At 43.4% G+C, this 10,244-nt stretch overlaps 3 protein-coding genes and 1 long non-coding RNA gene across 4 annotated transcripts; 2 read left to right on the forward strand and 2 right to left on the reverse strand.

Annotated features, from left to right (window-relative positions):
- Positions 1-2,203: 2,203 nt before the first annotated feature.
- Positions 2,204-2,896, reverse strand: LOC109769175 (uncharacterized). The gene is made up of 2 exons (XM_045228590.2): positions 2,594-2,896; positions 2,204-2,552 (listed from the first exon to the last, which is right to left on the reverse strand). Exons 1-2 carry the CDS (start codon positions 2,894-2,896, stop codon positions 2,223-2,225), a joined length of 633 nt encoding a protein of 210 aa, XP_045084525.1. The 3' UTR covers positions 2,204-2,222.
- Positions 2,881-5,434, reverse strand: LOC109769174 (uncharacterized). The gene is made up of 4 exons (XM_020327921.4): positions 5,183-5,434; positions 4,101-4,223; positions 3,535-3,637; positions 2,881-3,405 (listed from the first exon to the last, which is right to left on the reverse strand). The coding sequence occupies exons 1-4, from the start codon at positions 5,275-5,277 to the stop codon at positions 3,145-3,147; spliced, it is 582 nt and encodes a 193-aa protein (XP_020183510.1). The 5' UTR covers positions 5,278-5,434; the 3' UTR covers positions 2,881-3,144.
- Positions 5,435-5,514: 80 nt separating this feature from the next.
- On the forward strand, positions 5,515-9,149 carry LOC109769172 (protein sym-1). The gene is made up of 8 exons (XM_020327920.4): positions 5,515-5,842; positions 5,947-6,034; positions 6,933-7,027; positions 7,118-7,190; positions 7,294-7,386; positions 7,474-7,560; positions 7,707-7,795; positions 8,832-9,149. Exons 1-7 carry the CDS (start codon positions 5,577-5,579, stop codon positions 7,785-7,787), a joined length of 783 nt encoding a protein of 260 aa, XP_020183509.1. The 5' UTR covers positions 5,515-5,576; the 3' UTR covers positions 7,788-7,795; positions 8,832-9,149.
- Positions 9,150-9,175: 26 nt separating this feature from the next.
- On the forward strand, positions 9,176-9,766 carry LOC141023373 (uncharacterized). The gene is made up of 3 exons (XR_012184586.1): positions 9,176-9,304; positions 9,384-9,471; positions 9,571-9,766. It is a non-coding gene; the product is annotated as an uncharacterized lncRNA (long non-coding RNA).
- The last annotated feature ends 478 nt before the right edge of the window (positions 9,767-10,244 follow it).

Genomic DNA, 10,244 nt, shown 5'->3' on the forward strand with positions numbered 1-10,244 from the left:
CAGACCGGTGGCGGCATTGTGATGACTCGGCTAGGATGGAGTTCTTGGCAAGTAGCAAGCGTCGGGCTACCTCTGGGCTGTGTGGCGAGCGGTGGTGCTCTCCCGGTAGTGCCAGCGTGGCAGTTGTCCGTGGCTAGGTGCTGGGTCGTCGCAAGGTTGTCCCTTGGAGCGGGTGATAGCCTTCACGGGCGGTTCGGGCTCTTGCCGGAGGTGTTGGGTGATTGTTGTCCCTCGGCTAGCCGGATGTTGGACCGCGCTTCTCTTTGCTGTGCAGTCTGTTGGTGGTCCTCGGCTTTGCAGATGCGACGGCGAGGTGTTGCGGTGGCGGCGGTGCGAAGCTACTTGGACGGGCTGCCCAATTTCCTTGAGGTGCGGAGATGTGCAATGATCGAATGGAAATCTTGCACGACCTTTGTCGGGCCGGCGGCGATGGCACCCGTGGGTGTCGTTTCCCTTTTGGAGGCGTCGTCGAGGTGTGTTCAACATTTCCCTCACTCGTTTGGAGTTGGTTGTTGTCTCCGAGAGAAAGCCTCGATTCGATAGGATCGACATGATGACGGCGTCCTCGACGTTGCTCCTCTCTTGGGAGCATCGTGTTTGGAGATGTTAGAATTAATTACAATTTGTAATTAGGGGAAAATCTCCCCTTGCCCAAACCGTCGTGCGGTTTGTCCCGCACAGACGCCTTCTCACTCTTGCCCTCTGGAACCGACACTTCCCTTCGATCGCGTCTCTCTAGATGGTATAAGTAGCGCCTGTAACCATCAATCAAGACAGAGATTTCACTTTCGATCTCAAACACGTTAGGAGACACAACTTGGTTCCTCATTGCTTTCCTACGGTGTTTGTTGTGGTCCTACTTTGATCTTTGGCAGCACTATGTACGACCGTCGCATGTGTCTCCAAGACGGTGTCTTTCTCGAAGCTGATCCTGCCATTCACTTGCCATCTCGTCTTAGGCATCCAGGGTGGATGGTGCGTTGACAAGTGAAGTTCAGCGGGAGATCATGGTCTTCGGAGGTGCCCGACGTTGGTCAAGACACGGTGTTGTTCTCAGTTAGAACAGGCGCTTTTGCTTTGTAGTTTTGTTTAGCTGTTGGTGGTTGTATTGGTCTTACCAGAGTGTGTTGTTCATGCTACGCTCATTGTTCGCAATGAGTGATAGTATTCTTGTACTTACAATTCTGCCTTCTATAAAGCTAAGGTACGCGTAGGCGTATTCTTGAAAAAAAATTATCTAGATACCAATGTATCTAACACTAAAACATGTTTAGGGATATCGGTATCCAGACAAATTTAAGATGTATCCAACACTAAAACATGTTTAGAGACATCTGTATCTAGTCAAATTTAAGACAAGTAATTTGGGACGAAGGGAGTAGATGTGCACACTCAATAATACCAACTTCAACATCATATTGCTTACATCTCTAACTTCACTAGGCTCCCTAATTTCAGAGCTTCTCATTCAATTTGAGATTAAAACACGATTTTAGCTGGGTCATTGCCCTTGGATTTGTGGTTGAATCTCTCGGTGGGTGGGCACCCTTGGTAAGTGCCTGAGTGGTGTGGGTCTTGGTTGGCAAGAAGGAAGCGTCGCCTACCACACGTTTTAGCACCAACATAACACATGTGTCCAAAAGCACAGATAATTCCCTCACATAACGTGTACTATTCATTGGAATTTGCCTCTAATCCACGGCCAGAAAGGACACCTCCAAATACCACATCAAAAGAAAACACTATTATTTCTCCACACGCCAAACCAACTGGGACGTAGCAAATAATTTTCACAACTTCAAACACACACAAAGATAAAACGTGTGCAACCCCAGGAAAGTAAGCGGCACAGCGAAGCGTGCACTGCCCTTAGTCAAGTATGAACTGCTAAGTGTAGCGTACGGGAAAGCTGGTGAATTTTATTAGCAAGACAAACAAACTGACAGGAGATAGATACATCATTCCTTCATTCACCAGGGCAAAAAGATCAAGCTTGTCCAGTTTTCAAATCCTGCTTTACAAACTTCCTCACCAAAGAGCAAAAACAAAACATAAATTGCAGAGAGAACACATCAAATTTCAAGATGCCAAAGATTTGCAATTACAGTGCCAGATAAATCGCAGAAGATATAAATCTTAAGAGAGGAAAACCCATTTAACATAGAGTACCCGACAACAACAAAAAATGTCAGTATCCATCATGTCACTCAGAATGCCATATCTCAACAGTGCACGTGTGGAAACATTGGTTCCTTCGACCTCACAGCAGAGGGCTGAAAGGGAGCACCAATTGAACCAGTGCTCAGATTACTAAAATGTTCATCACAGGGACAGATGGAAATTACACGAACCACAAATAAGGAGAGGAAAGCGGAGAACAAGGATAATACCACCCTGTCAATATGTGACAAATTTATAGAGCTTGTAAATTGTTTGGAAACCCAGCACAGAGCATTAAGGATATAGGAATATGGGAAATTAAACTCCGCAACAAAAGAGAAAATAAAGAAATGAGCTGTGACAAAGAAATAATGTTCTACAATTTGAACCATTCTTTTTCATACTATATTTTTGCAGACAGAAGAATAACTTACAACTCCAACGAAAGGAAATGTGCCATTTTTTTTTTGAAGGAAAACAGTAAATAGGTGCTAGTGCAAAGAAAGAGCAAGCAGCAAAAAAGGTCAGTTTCCATCATGTCCCTCAGATGCCATATCTCAACAGTGTACGTGATTATATTGGCCCCTTCAACCTCACAGCAGAATACTGAAGAGGGAGCACCAATTGAATGAGTGCTCAGATTACTAAAATGCTCATCACAGGGACAGATGGAAACTACATGTAAAGATGCTATTCCTATTTCAATCAAGCTGCACAGTGTCGGAGAAACTTTCATACAGCATTAAGGTTAAACCAATATGGGAGATGAAATCAGTAAGTTTGAAGAAAATAGTAAAAAATATATGAGAAAGAAACAATGCTCTATCTCACCAAACATGTTTCGAACCCTTACAGCTAGTTCTTTAACTAACTTCTGAATGTGCACACAACTTTATTTTTATAGAAAAACTAAACGTCGAGTTTAAATATCAGTTGGTTGATGTCATAAGCAACAGCAACTAGTTGGCCAGTCCACAAAACCAGTTACTGTCCTTCACCTGATGCACCTGATGCTGCCGCTCTATCTTGAAGAAACATCTGTCTGTCCTCTTTCATCTTATTCACGATCTCGAGTACCTTTGGGTTATGGAAACGGTCCCTAACATACTTCTTTTCCTCTGCCTGTATTTCTTTGATAGCGCTTGGATATGGATTTGGAGGTGGTGGCTTTCCTTCTCTGCGTGCAATTTGTTTCAGTTCCTTGTATGCTAGCTTCTTTGCTTTTTTCTCTGCTCCATACTCCATCTGGCAAAGGATGTTAGTCATGCAAGGAGTTATAACTCTATACCTTGAGATTTGGACAGAGCAGGACCAATAATTGGATTACTGCTCCATCAGAGAAACAAAGGATATATTTTAGAAGAGGAAAATTACATCTGCTACAGCCATTGCATCATCTTCATTGACTCCCTGTTCTTTCAACTCTAAGACACGCCAAGCAAAAACTCTTGCTGGCGGTGGATCAAACCCGCTTATCCTGAAAGCATTGGCTAGCTATTAAATTTTGTGTACAGTATGACACAAAAAGTGGGGAAAGACAATATCTGGGAGTGAAACAGAAGGGCAATGTTGACACCATCAACAGTCAGAAAAAGGAGTTGCTAGTCTGTACATGTACAATTGTACCTCCTTCAAACAAAAGCTTTTTTCGACTAATGCATCATTATGTAGTTGTATTAATCAGTTCAAAGGAAAAATAAGTCAAGCATCAAGTATCAAAATAACTACTCCCTCCGTTCAGAAATAGGTGGCGTGGTCTTAGTTCAAATTGCATGGTTTTAGTTCAAATTTGAAATGATTCCTCATTAACCTCTCAAAAGGAAATTGTAAACAAAATGGAAGAAAGGCCAAACACATTCACATCCTCAATTCTGGAACCTTATCAAACTTGTATACTTTTACAGTCATGATTGTAATGATAGATATAACAAGAAAATTACTTTATTGCATCATGGTAGAGTGAATCAGGATGCCTTCTGAAGAACCTCTTGACATAGACATCCTCTGGCAGTTCTATCTTCTCGATTTTACCATCAGTTCTAGGGAATGTGACTGGAGGTGCCCTAATAAAAAAGCAACATGTGTTTCAAAGAAAAAACAAGCAACATGAATATAATGTAGAGAGAATTAGCGCATAGAAGAATAGGACAAACATCTTCAGTTCACAAACATTCAAGTTTACAGCAAATGGCAATTAAACCCAATTAGACAAACTTAATGCAGGAACCCTTCAGCCACAAATATCTTCTGCCTTCCCCAGATAGGAGATTTGATCAAGATCATGAAGGAAGAAAACAATACGGCCAAGGAAACCCGTTCACCTAACTATTGAATGGAGCACATCGATAAATAGCGCCAAGATAAATAAATCATAGACCAGGTGGATGATGTAAACCCCCTATGGCACTGCATAGTGTGATCAGTTCACAAATGTGCCAGATGAAAAGGTAGGGCAGAGTTCGTTCTGTTTCACACAAACCACTCACAGCTAATGATCAACGTAAAAAATGTGGGATATTTGGATCGAACATAACTCAAACAAGATTAGACAGATTTAATATTTTGGTGTGAAGTTTGAAGCTTGCCTAGGAAATGTATGCGCGTTTGCCACACAGTGCACATAAATAAACTGTAAAAAACATGTTAGTCTGGTTGAAAAGCAAAACAGAGCACAGTTCGCTCTAGCAAATGGGACTACATTGATTTACAATAATTCTGCATTCTTTCATCTAATATAAGTAACCATGAAAATCAAATGATAAAGGAAATGCAATCATCTATATGGATTGTAAGAGCGTAAATCAGAATATCGAGCCACCGACAGATGATGTTGTGGACAATACCAAATCTAGTTTTACCAACTATAGTGATCATCAACCGTATATGGAGGACAAATGCGATGAGTAGATCACCAAGGTTGGATCTCTCATTTCCACAGAATTCATCGCGCCAACATCAAACGGCCGGAGCAAAAACATAGCGGAAGTGGAGAGGCGGAGCTAGGGATCGAGAGGGTACTGACTGCTCCATGGCCTTGAGCCAGGCAGGGGCGGGCTTGGCCAGCCCCTTCACCAGTTTCCGCGTCTTCGTCAGCAGGTCGCCTCGCATGTACGACATCTCGTCTCCACAACCGGTGGGCGCGGTGGCCGCCGCCGCCGCTGCAGCCGCAAGTGGGAGGAAATGCCGGCGAGATGGTGGCGGGATCGTTTTCCTTCTCGCCTTCGTGTCTAGGTCAAGAAGACCACCTAAATGGGCCGGGCCTGGGACGAATGGTCCGAACTTCATTCACGCGGAAGACGAATGGGCCCAAATGAGCCCAGGTTTAGTTTATTCTTTCACTGCCCCTCTCTGGCTCTGGAATTTTCTAGAACCCTAGCACGATTCCCAAAACCCAAAGCTCCTCCTCATCCTCTTCCATGGCGATGGCGTCCGCGCTCCCGCTCCTCCTCGTGCCCCGCCCCATCGTCTCTCCGAGACCCGCTGCAGCGGGCCGCTTCCTTTCCCTCTCCGCTCCCCTGTCCACCGCCGCTCCCGCCCCTGCCCCCGTCGAGCCCCTGAAGGGCGGCGGCCGCCTCGCGCGGCTCCAGACTCTCCACGCAGCCTCCTGCTGCAACTCCGCCCCCGCAGCAGCATCTGGAGGAGTGGAGGCGGCCCGGGCGAAGGGCTTGCAGCTCGTGGCCTGGTGATTCCGCTGGACCTCTTCTTCATTCCTTGGGAATTTTCCCGTGTGGGTTCTGATGCTTCGGTAAAATACTGACACTGGGTTTGTTGAAATGGCCGCGACAGGTACCTTCTGTCTCTTGACAAGCATCCGGTGGCGACCAAGGCTGTCACTTCTGCTGTGCTGACTCTGGCCGGGGACCTCATCTGCCAGGTTCGTCGATGCCAACGCTCTTGTTTGCTGCCTTAGAGTGTGGTATTATGCAATGCAGCATGGGTTCGGTAGTGGTTAGTTGGTTAATTGCCGAGCCATGGTTTCAAGATGCGACCTCTTGTTCAGTTCTGTTTGCAGCTTCTAGCATTAGTGAATGATTACCCCACCATTGACAATTCTTCAGGAACTAGATCAGTCAATTTAATATTGCACAAGAAAAGAGTTTGAATGTTAAACATGCTGAATGCAATCTTATTGAAATGAATTTAGTCACAAGCAAAATTGTGCAGGTAAAATCAGGGTGGAAGAGTGTATTTATGCATGCACCACCTCGGTCGGGGTTTATTGGGCCTCCTCGTATTTTGAGCCAAACTTTGACCATATGTAAAATTAACAAAATACAAATTATATGACATAAAAATTATATTGCTTGATTTGTATTTGAAAGAGGTTTCCTATGGTATAATTTTCGTAACATACGATTTACATTTTATTAGTTAAATTTATGGTCAAACTTTAGCCCAAAATAAAGAGGGCCTAATAAACCCGGACGGAGGTAGTCGTAATGTAGTCTGGTAATGGCAAGCTGGAACTATTATTCATTCAAGAATGGACTGGTATCGTGATTTTGCCATATGTCTTGTATTGTAAATTATCTACATGCTTGTCTTCTATTCCATTTATGTCTGCTACTAGTCTACTAGTGAATCATTCACCTTGTAGTTAAGTGCAGATGTAGTTTAGCAGTAAAGAGAAAACCCAAACTTTGTGCTGCGTGATGCATGCTTGTGTAAATCTGATCATGCACGAGCACCATCCCTTCTTAGTTTTGATGTGAAATTTAGGACGAGCAGGCGTGTAATTGACAATCCTTTGTCTACTTTTTCTTTTGTTGAAGCTTGTAATTGATAAAGTGCCAGAGCTAGACCTGAAGAGAACATTTGTGTTCACGTTATTGGGACTTGTCCTGGTGGGGCCAACGTTGCATTTCTGGTAATCTTGTGTTGTCTATTCTGCAGAAATTATGGTGATCAGCAGTTAGTGTCTGGTCTTGTTTGATTGATAATTTGCCTCCATATGCAGGTACTTGTATTTGAGTAAATTAGTGACGATCAGCGGGACATCTGGTGTCATTTCTCGCCTGTTACTTGACCAGGTTTTCATCATTTCCTTCATATCCTGTTTTACCTTCTTGAGTTGTTTTTATGTCCATTGCATACCTGTTTGACATGTTAATTTTTAATTGTCTCCTTGCCCAGTTCATCTTCTCTCCTGTTTTCATTGGTGTCTTCATGAGCTTACTCGTAACCTTGGAGGGAAAGCCATCTCTTGTAGTGCCAAAGCTTAAGCAGGTGAAAAGGATATCAACCCTCTCAAAACCCTTCCCTGACACTGTGTATGTGCCATTTACTGATGAAGAACATTTACAACTATTACAGGAGTGGTTCTCTTCATTGATCGCGAATTGGCAATTGTGGATACCGTTCCAGTTTTTGAATTTCTATTTTGTCCCACAGAAGCTCCAGGTCCAAAAAAGTTGCACATTTCGACAGTCTTTACTACAATGTTCAGTATATGTGAAATGAATTAACTTAGCTATTTTCTGCCCCTTTATATAGTTTTGGCATGCTCTAAGTATTGCTCTCACCTAACTGCTGCCCTTTTTTTACAGGTTCTTGCTGCTAATTTTGTAGCCCTTGCATGGAACGTGATTTTGTCATATAAAGCTCATAAGAAGGTTATCGCGGAGTAGTCAAATAGGTAATCTTCAAATCTATATCTGTACATGTAACAGTCCTGCCTATAGTTCTTCAGTCCTCTTGCATGGATTTTGTTATCAAACAGTTTTTCATTTTTTTTATATATACGGAATATCATCACATAGTAACAAAAGTGCGCTTTGTCTGCCTACTATTTCCAGTTAGCATAGCGCCTTTTATCAATAACTGTGCAACAAGCAAATATTTCCTGAAACAAACTACTTTGACAACAGAAATTAGCCATGGCAGATATGAAATTTCTGTGGTAATTTTCATGGGAGAGACTTCTCCAAGAACATATCTTCGACGGTGTCTTTCCTGATCACTATATGTGGTGACACTGCAATTCAATGCACTTTTGAGTTGAGGTGGCCATCTGTTATGATATCCAAGACTTTACTGCTTTGTTGTGAGCTAGCCGAGAATTTATTGCATGGGAGTTTCACAGACCCTAGTATGACAGACTTTTTCTTATCGGTTACTTAATCTGTTGGGTCAAGTCAGATGATGCCTCATGCCGATGTGGTTGAAACAATTGCATTTGTGGTCTTGCATTACTTGAGTTTTCCTTTTCCCTTTCTTTCCTTTTGACTGGTAATGTGTTGTGCACCAGTCAGTATCTTAGACTTAATTTCTGCCAGCCCTGAAAGCTACCTTGTGGACTTGTTGTAGAATGATTGTGACTTGATCTTCACAAAGTCAGACCTCTCAGCTTCAATAAAACTTTTGCTATTTAACATGATGCTGACTGGTGCTAAAGGTGCCTTTTGTTCTTTTGTACCTTGTGGCTGAGTTTAGAGGCAAAACACAAGTGAGTAAATGAAACAGAGCATCTATTCGAAACACTGTCCTTTTGACTTGTAAGTTTGGCATTGGAGTATGACTCGCATTTTAAGCTGGTAACATTGGCGTGTGGTGCTGAAGTTCTTCTTGTGCAGAGTTTAGATATTTCTGTGCTTGGTGCTCCATCGCTTCTGCGCCGTTGATTAGCTTGTGCTTCTTACCTGATCTTTTTGCTGACCCCTCACTTGTTTCAGGTGAGAGAGTAGACTCTAGGGCGGGGTATCTAAGCCGGTTGCAACATGTGGCGATGTAAGGCTGGAAGAATAAACCTATTATCAGTTATCCTGGCGTCTCGTCTGTGTTACCCAACCGATGAAACGCCTGCCTAGTATTGTAAATTAACGTCCATCTTGTCTGTCGAGTGCAGCCCGCGATGCCAGTTAATCATGCGTTGTACAATCTGTATAACCGTTTGTGATGGGAGGTTGTTCTTGGTTTCCGAAGAATTACATAATGTAAAATTCTGGGGTTCCTAGCAAATCAAAACTCAGGCCCCGGGGGTGTTATTGGCATGATGGTGTCGCAGTTGATGGCCGATTCGCTGGCGGCCGATGCCGTAGAGTTGAAAAAGCTGCGGTGGTTGGGTGTTCCGACGGCGCACGTCGCTTCACGGTGCTTCTTTGTCTCTGCTTCACTGATCCATCTATCCGTCTGACTGAGCTTCACGGTGCTTCTTTGTCTCTGCTTCACTGACCCATCTATCCGTCTGACTAGACATGGTCCTGAGTCTGCTTCACTGTCCGTAGGAACTCCGACCAAGGCTCCTGTGGCTGTGAATAACCGCATGACAGCCTCTCGAGCAGCTAACTTTGACTGAATAGTTCTAAACCCCAGGTGAAGAAGAAGATGTTGAAAAGAAATGGCCTGTTAATGGAGTTTTGATTTAGTTGAGGTTTTGACAAGATTTCATTTTATTTGATTGAGTTAATGCAGGACGTGAGGAATGTGTGTGTGTGAGGAGACGGGGGCGAAGACGAATGTACAATGATTTTTTTTTTCTTTTTTGAGGATGAATGTACAATGATTAATAGTAGAGATATGATAATGCACACTTGTTCGTATTGTAAAAGGAATCTTAGAGCAATTCCAACGATTCCCCTAAATTTTAGGGGAAGTTTACTAAGAGAAACTTTTGTCAGATCCTGTAAATTATTCCCCTAAATTTTGTGTTTTTTTTTAACTTTTCCATTAAACAAGTCTAGGACCCGCAAGTCAGTGACACGGGCAAGTTGTGGTACGACGGGGAGCAGCGAGGCGGTGCGGTAGCGCAACGGGGCTGCGGCATGGAGTCGGGGTGGAGCGGGCGGCGTATGACGGCGTGGTGTGGCGGCATACGACGGCGAGCTACGGCAGTCCGGCGAGTGAGGCTTGAAGTTTCATACGGCCGCCAAAAGTTAAGGAAGAATATCATCGAAAACCAACATTCAAAGAAAACTTCATGAAAAGCATGTTTGAAAGTTTCAAAAAAAAATCTGAATAAAATGTCGAATGCTAAGAGGATGATGTTCTATTATCTTGTGAAATTTCAAGTAAAAACACATTACGGGAGCTATGAAAAAGACAAATTCAGCAATGAATAGTAAATGTTACCGGTCGACACTATTCAA

Source organism: Aegilops tauschii, chromosome 5, assembly GCF_002575655.3.
Source record: "Aegilops tauschii subsp. strangulata cultivar AL8/78 chromosome 5, Aet v6.0, whole genome shotgun sequence".
Lineage (NCBI taxonomy): Eukaryota > Viridiplantae > Streptophyta > Magnoliopsida > Poales > Poaceae > Aegilops > Aegilops tauschii.